The 8,797-nt window shown below is 35.3% G+C and overlaps 1 protein-coding gene across 2 annotated transcripts in view; it reads right to left on the bottom strand.

Annotated features, from left to right (window-relative positions):
• Window positions 1-3,917: 3,917 nt before the first annotated feature.
• Window positions 3,918-8,797, bottom strand: part of LOC115882141 (V-type proton ATPase 116 kDa subunit a) — a 55,634-nt gene continuing 50,754 nt past the window's right edge. For both annotated transcript variants that reach the window (XM_030900005.1, XM_030900004.1), the window contains exons 14-15: window positions 8,538-8,793; window positions 3,918-4,378 (exon numbers count right to left, since the gene is read on the bottom strand). In XM_030900005.1, the coding sequence (XP_030755865.1) occupies window positions 4,107-4,378; window positions 8,538-8,793 (528 nt within the window). In that variant the 3' untranslated portion in view covers window positions 3,918-4,106. The remainder of the gene's footprint in view (window positions 4,379-8,537; window positions 8,794-8,797) is intronic.

Here is an 8,797-nt window from a genome sequence, read left to right as displayed (position 1 = left end):
ATAGGGCTCAGCCTGACGGAAACTATCAGCGATTGTCATTTCACAGGCCATTATGACACTGTTTTTTTTTAATGTATTCACTTTTTTTTATTTTACAAATTATATTATACAAGTAAAAATATTCATTATTCAAACAAACTAAAAAATGTTAAGAACTGAGATTCAATACTAAATTAAATAAAGGTAAGTATTTTTTTATCAACCTCCCATGTTGCACGTAATTATCAGTACGTGATTGGAAAAAAATCACTGTTAATACTAGTATTTACACATTTTTATTAGTTTTTGGAATTCTTACCTAAATTAATCTAAAATATGGCAATGTAAAGGTGCGTACAGACCTGAGGAGGCGAGAGCGAGACAGCGGTCTTGCGAGACAATCCAAGATGTCTCGTTGCTATTCGTCTTCTGTCGGTTTTTCGACGGGCGATCAAAGAAATCTCGCGGCACAGTCTGGACACAGGTCTGGACATGTTTGTGGTAGGCTAGCTCGACTGCGAGACATCAGTGCATGCTATACATAGTTTGCTTGGCTCTTGCATGCTCTCTCAAAAAACGGAAGGAAGCAGTCTCTCGCTCGTCCCGCTTTTGTCTCGTCAGGTCTGTACGCACCTTAACGTAGCCGGTGAAATTAATAAAATATTATTATTATTACGTTACCTAAAAAAACAAAATAAATCACAAAACGTGTAAATATTAAAAAAATTGTCTGTACACTATGTGCGCATATTTGAAGTGAAATTTCTTTTTACTTCGGTCTGTCTGTCTGTCCGTCTGTCCGTCTGAGGACTCCATTCGGGTACCTCTATCCACGTTTCCAGTTTGGTTCCAATCTACTCATAATTAAGAAAAATCCTGATGATTTCGTCCATTTTGAGACATCTGTTCGAAACGTCGAGGGCGTTATCCTGTAGCCAGTCTCCAATTATGCCGAAATCAACCCACATTCTTCTTCAATATCAAATTGTTAGTCCCACCCTGATGTAGATGTAAACAAAACTTTGCAGGGTGAGACCGTGTGCACCGTCGCTTACATAGTCTACCCACCAAATTTGGTCGCGATCGGACGACATCAACTTTTAACGTTCCTTACCTCAAAACTAACTGTCATAGTGATACGTGTGGTACACGGTCAAGTTCGTCTTGGTCCAATCTATCGACTTACTAAATTCCATCTAAAGGTTGATTCTCACTATACTTTCCATATCAGCTCCCTTCCGTTTCCCTTCCGTTTACATAAAATATTATAAAAAAAATTAGTGAACACCATAACTTTTTCCCATGATTCACTAAAGCAAATGAGAATTTACACAGTTTCTTCTTCAAGCCCGTAGCATTAGATGAGCTCCGTAGTACAATTAAAAGTGTTAAAAATAAGTTCTCGTCTGGGACTGACTCTCAAAATGTTCTCTGAACTTCCGGAATGCACGTTAATCTATCTTACTACTTTAATTAACGAGTCATTCCAAAAAGGAGTTTTTCCAAACTGCCTTAAGACAGCAATAATTATTCCTCTGCATAAAGGAGGAGATAAAGATCAAGCTTCGAACTATCGCCCAATTGCTCTCCTGCCTACATTATATATCATTGAAAGATTGGTTAAAAAAAGGTTTCTATCTTTTTTCCTTAAATATAAAGTACTTTCTACCCATCAATTTGGATTTCTAAGTAACAGTTGTACAAATGATGCTATGTTCGACCTTTTTAATAATGTATACTCAAGCCTGAATAACCATCACTCTACAGCTACAATTTTCTGTGATTTCTCTAAGGCTTTCGACTGTGTAAATCATAATATCTCAATTAACAAATTGCAATACTATGGATTCAGGGGAGTGGCGCTCGAATGGCTTAAGTCGTATCTTGGCAACAGAAGAGGATTTATACGTTGTGAGGATTGATACGTCTATGTCTTCTTGTAAGCCTATACTATACTGATAGAATGTGGTGTCCCTCAGGGTTCAGTACTTGGCCCTATTTTGTTTCTGGTGTTTATCAACGACATTGTAAATCTAGACATTAGCGGTAAAATCTGCCTCTTTGTGGACGATACTAGTTTCACTTGGAGCGGCCCAGATGTTACGGCACTACATAATACTATATCCAGTGACTTACGCACCATTAAATCTTGGTGCGATTCTAATCTCCTATGGCTCAACCTTTCACAAAATAAAGTTTTGTCATATAAAATTACTATACAACCTTTTGTACTTAATAACACCACTATTGACGTCTTGAACTCTGTAAGATTCTTAGGACTTGTAGATAACTCGTTAAAATGGGACTTGCACATCGAAGCTTTATCAAAGAAACTAAGCGCTGCCTGTTTTGCGCTAAGATCAGTTTCTAAGGAATTTAACTATCAACCTCTAGAATGGTCTATTATGCCCTTTTTGAGTCGCATCTGCGTTATGCCCTTCTATTCTGGGATACTTGCTGCGCGACAAAATTTGATCGTATTTTCAAACTTCAAAACAGAGCAGTTCGATACTTATTGAGACTGAACAGTAGAACTCAATGCCAGAATTTCTTTAAAAATTTCAAACTACTGACTCTTCCTTCCTTATTCATTTTTGAATCCGTTTGCTTAATCCGCAAGCACATATCTGCTATTCCGGAAAGGCCTTCTCACAACTATCCACTTAGGAATGCGGAGCACGATATGTATCTGCCAACCCCGAGCTCAGAACTAGTTAAGGGCACAATACTATACAATGCCAAGAAAATGTACAATCATCTGCCTTTGAATAACAAGTCGCTTTCATTCTTTCCCGCATTTCGCATGTTTAATCATGAACAATTTTGAATTTTAAAATTTTGATTATCTCACACACTGGTTAAAGGTATTTAATATTTAATATTTTATAACTCTTGATTTTATGATATATAACATGATTTTTTCCATTTACAGTTTTCCTTTTGTAAAATTTTCTAGGTACGCCTTTGTTCTGCAATGTCCATGTATGTTTTATTTGTACTTTTAATGACGTAAATTTTTTTGAATTGATTTGTATTGTATGACATTTTTTTATTATTTGTATATTTGTTTTTGTGTTTTTTTGTTTTGTGAATCTTCTTCTGTCTGCTTCTCCAGTGGACATTCTGCTTTTCCCTGATCCAGAGTTTTAGTGCACTACGGGCCATACATTTGGGTATTCCCAGTACTGGCTCTGGACTAAGATAGGATCCGATGATCCTTGCCTAGCTAGCTCATCGGCTCTTTCGTTGCCTTGGATGCCGCTGTCTGTTCCTTCGAACCAAAGCTCCCTGTTCACCTAGGCATTCCCAGACGAGTCTCGACAATACCTTTGGGCTCATAAGTGCCCCAAGTGCCGCCTGACTGTCTGAGCATATTATATTCCGTTTCCCTTCCTTTCCATATCCTTTCCTTCCATTCATTTTTTTGGCGGACTAAAGCGTATTGGAAACAGCGTTGTCAAGTTCTTACATTTGTACCAGCTCTGTTATTATTTAGCGTGAATACAATAAAAAATACGGAACGGATATGGAATGGAAACGGAAGGTATAGTGAGAATCAACCTTTAAATGGACTATTTTTTGATTTGATTCATTGACGATTGGGTTTCGTAGCACATGATACGTTCAATCCGAGTTTCAGACCCCTAACTCACATAGGGCCCGAGTTACGACGCTCCGTCTTAACCTCCGATCGTTAACACTTTTCCTGACGCTTCTCGTATGTCACGGCCCTCAATTTTTACTCCCGTCGTGCTTAAAGAAGTTTCAATTCAAAAAAATTCTTCACTATCAAATATTTACTTAAAATAAAACGACTAAACTTGGACCAGACCTCAGTCATTATGAGTCAATTTCCTTTTCAACATGATTCTCTTTTTAACGAAATTTATAAACTTTACAAACTGAACAAAAGGAAAATAAAACTGCAGCATTACTTGCAACAAACTAAATATATTGTACTTTAAAGAAAACAATACATCTTCAAAATAAAATTCTATAGACTAAAATATAATCAACGACAAAAATAAAACCTTTTTTAAAGAAGAAAATCGTTTTATTAATACTTTAAAATCGCAGATTTCTCTACACGAACAAAACAAAATTTAAAATGAGAAAATTAATCTTCTTTATTCACCACCTTCTTCCTCTGCAGCCAGGATGGCCTTGAAACTGAACGGATCGAAGGCGTAACCTTCACCGCTGTAGAATTTCGACATGAATTCTACCCAGTGAAGACGCAGCGTGTGAAGGAAAGCAGATAATCCTTCCATCAATACTAAGATGGCCACTGTGAACACAGCCCACACAGCGAAAAAGATGTAGACAGTGATGCAGCCTGTGAACCCTTCTCGCTTCAGTCCCATTTGGAAGACCATGTTCCATAATACTTCTGATAGTTCTAGAAAAAGAAAAAGATACTGTCAAATATTTATCTCTATACTCTTGTGACAGGTTCACTACAGGAAAGATTTGAATATTTCACTACCGACACAAAAAATATTGAAGTATCAATAGCGAAATACCCAAATATTTTCTATTACTATTAAAAATTATTATTATACAGGGTGTTTCCAAAAACATGTGCCATCTCTCGTTTGGAGATTCCTCACGTAAAAATAAGATTTATTTTTCATATCAACATAGGTCCGATTCAACTTTTTTTCGTAGCTACAGTGTGTTATAGTCTTAATAATATTTCGATTTATTATAATTTTCTTCCAAGTACTTTCAGTGATTCGAATGAAATTTTGAGGGTAAAAGTTACTATAAGTGCTCTACCTATATTTTAATGCTAAAACAGGGCCGATAAATTCATAAGTGACGTGCATATGCGTTATTACTGGAATATTTGTAAAAAAAACATGTGCGCCACTGACTTTTTTTCTTTTGATATCAAAATTGTGTAGGCCGTTTAATGCAATTAAACGTATCTCTTGATATTTTCTCAAATTCCACCTTCTTGATGAGATAAAGGCAATTTCATTAATCAAAATTAATAAAATTAAAATAAAATTAATGAATTATATATTTTATCTAATTTATTATTAAATATTATTACTATTAGGTATTATTACTATTAGTCCAACCTACAGTAATTTCAAATAAAAAAATAGTGGTATGTAAGATAATTACAAAAAAAACTAATTTTAAAAAGTTTTAACATCCTGTAACTCTAAAACTATGCATTTCCATACCCATGTGCATAGGAACATTTTTTCGTATTTTTTGATGAGAAATCAACGAGTACTTATTTAAAACTTTCGCAAGTTAATAATATTAAACATTTTTAAATGTTGCCATTACACTTGTATCAAGGAAAATTATTAATTAATTTGAAAGAAAATTATAATGAATCGAAAAAATATTAAGACTTTTACACCCTGTATAGGTACGAAACAAAGCAGAATCGGACGTATGTTGATGAAAAATAAATCCTATTTTTACGTGAGGAATCTCCCCACGAGAGATGGCACATGTTTTTTGAAACACCCCGTATATCCACAAAAATAATAAACAACAGAATACAAAACATGCTAGACGCTACACAACCACGAAAACAAGCTGGCTTTAGAAGCGGCTTCAGCACGATTGATCACGTACACACACTAAGAGAAGCTATCAGCCGAACAAAATAATATGAACTTCCTTACGATATAGCCTAAGGCAATAATAGAAGCCCTAGCGAAACAAGGTATTGCCAGGCCTTGTATAGAAATTCTCGTCAATATATATGTTACAGTAAAAGTTGGAAATAAGTGATTGTTAACAATTACTAGTAAAAGCTCACATTCACTGATTTGCTCACACTACGCCATCCAAGTACTGTGCGGTATTTTCCCCATGGAAGAAATTTTCTGTGAAAAATTATGGTAAACTAGGCACTCGCAAGAATTTAATAGTGCTTGTTTTTCAGTTTTACAATATAATGAAGTCATAGCAAAAGTTAAGGGCGCAAGAGAAAAATATATTAAGGAACCTAGTGACTATGAATTTATTAAACGTTTTGATATGCTTGAAGTAGCGGGTTTGAAAAAACGAATAACTCCCGTTGACGAAAATTCGGGCATACTTTATTTTGTCCACGATGAAACGAACTTTATTAAAAAACCTTGTACCCCAGAATATCTAGCTAGATATTCTGTGCTTGTACCAATACATAATCTTATATTTATGAATGTTTTTTTTAATTGTTTTGTACGCTTTAAAATGTTTACTATGTTTTCTCTTTTAATATTTAGAAGGTTGTGTCGTTATTTTCTATAATTTTTAATAGACATACTAAAAAAGTAAGTAGTTTTTTAGATATGTGGATCAGCTTGAATATTGATGTGATCCAATATTCTTAAAAGTTTTATTTGTTCTAACTTCCACCAACATTCTTCCTTACCACACTCGCCCTGTACAACAGAATAACTTTTACTGGCAACCTTTAGTAAATGTTACTTTCACTAGTAAATGTTAGAAATTACTAGGAAAAGTTGACTCTCTGAAGAAATCTCTTTAAAATATCACTTTCACTGTTCCAATGCTTCATTGCTAGCATTTCCTAGTGAATGTTAACAGTCACTGTATTTCCGACTTTCACTGTAACATATACAAAGAAGCCAAAGCAAGAGTAATGATATATAAAAACAACCCCAGAGTTCCCAACTTGCCAACCCAAAAATCCCCAAAGCTTGTAACGTTTTTAGTTCGTTACATGTCTTTTTTACATATAATATATGATGTCTGGGCTTATCGTCACCGGATTCCCTCTCGTTCAGGCCTGATCATTTTGTTGGTACGCTTGGCGTAATTTTTACGTTCCCTAGTCGCCAACCCTGCTATCGTTTCACTATTCTGTGGAGGCGCGCGCTGTCAACATCTCTTCTGTCAACTCTCTGTGATTTAACGGCACTTTTGGTTTGACCGTTTGGCCTGTCAGACGCCATTAGTCCCAGTGTTTTTAGAAACGGTGATTATTTAAATCTTGCTGTATAATCTGAATCAGCTGCTATTTCGAGGCTACAGGGTAGAGTTACAGATGTCCCAACTTGTATTTGTATTTTGCTGGCACGTTGGCGTCCCTTTTCTTTTGTCCTCCAGAATGTCACATGGAAGAAATGACAGGATGTTTATTATTTATTGAGCCCTCGGAAGTATTTCGAGGGTCCAAGGTACGGGTAGTGTCTTATGTATGGACATTATCTTATGTACAGATGTCCTGTGGACGAGTATCCCCAGTAAGAATGATTTTTTTTACATATAAGTGCCACAGCGTGGATGTAGCTTGAGTCCCATGCTGCTTCGTTCCCAGCTAGGGAAAGACGCTAGTTACGGCTGTATCAATTCATGGTGTCCTCATTCTGGCCCCTTTGGTTGTGTTGAATGGCTGAGTACAGAGATGCGAGACCACCTCACGCTGTTACTGTTTAAAGCAAGATTACATAAAGAACAGCTAAGTGTAGATTTAAGTTCTAGTTTTACATTTAACATTTAAAACATTTACAGTCTTAAACAATAACGTACATCTTAAATAATATCGTACAGACTATGTTTAGTGGTTAGATTGTTAAGAACATTCATGTCGATTTAATATTTAATATAATAATTAATACTAAATACAATTTAGATCTTAGGTTTCATTGCATTACATCTTGTAATGGTATTACTTTTATAGATATTATTATCGCACTATTTTAACAGATGAATAACCAAACATAGATTCTAGAATCGACAGGTTGCAACATCTTCGATTTAGCATCATATGGAATATATCGAATTAATTAAAGTAATGCTACATTTCATACATTCTCTTAAACTTTACATGTCTTGTATTTTATCGTAGTTGTTTCCATTGATATTTAGTACGACTCTTACCACCACTTTCTTTGACATATAACCACTATATATTTATTAGAACTCTACAATATCATGTACCATCTAAGAACATCATGAATAAATATAGTCATTAGTTTTAAGTAATATAAACAAGGGTAATATACAACTGTGTTTTCTTTCTCTGTACATGCCTGGCGCCCAATATTTATAATTTCGAGTTATTATTGTTAATTAGTTTCTTTCCAGTGAAATACCTGATCCACGACTGTTCTACCAACGAAAAGCTGCCGTTCGCAGTGATAATGTTTTAAAAAAACGCTACAAGCTGTTTACAGGAATACTAGAAGAAATCTTCCGTCAACTGGACTGGACCAACAAAGGATTTAAAACAGATGAATCTAGGAATATCTTAACCATCTAAGATTCGCTGATGACATAGTCTTAATTACCAATAGTCCTGAAGAACTACAAGCACAAATTAACGAACTAAATACATCCAGCAATAAAGTAGGTCTCAAAATAAATTTAGCAAAAACTAAAGTAACGTACAACAAACTATTAAACAGAAAATACTTCTAATAAATAACACAACACTGGAAACAGTAGAAGATTAGAACAACTAATACATAGCTCGGGATCTCTACTACAAGAAATCAACAGAAGAATTAAGTTAGCATTGAGTACTTATGGAAGAAACTCAAATATATAATATAAATTAAGATTAAACTTGTACTTACGTGAATGAGCAAGTGACAACGCCCACAACCGGAGATATGAGGCCGTGTGCGAAATGGTACCCAGCACGTATTCAATGGTATGAATGGCGGAATGCACCCAAATTTCACCCATAGGTTCCTCCTCTGGTTCCTCTTCTTCATGCTGATGGCTCACCTGAGTTTGACCAGCTGGCGCATTGGGATCTGTGCTGTTTTCTGTCACTTCGTTCATTTCGAGACCTTGGTTAATGTCACCATTTCTTTTACCCTGATTGCCCTGT

This window comes from Sitophilus oryzae, unplaced genomic scaffold (genome assembly GCF_002938485.1).
Source record: "Sitophilus oryzae breed Bouriz unplaced genomic scaffold, Soryzae_2.0 scaffold_177_pilon_pilon, whole genome shotgun sequence".
Lineage (NCBI taxonomy): Eukaryota > Metazoa > Arthropoda > Insecta > Coleoptera > Curculionidae > Sitophilus > Sitophilus oryzae.
The sequence above is the reverse complement of the archived record's forward strand: the minus strand, read 5'-3'. Positions and strand labels throughout refer to the sequence as shown.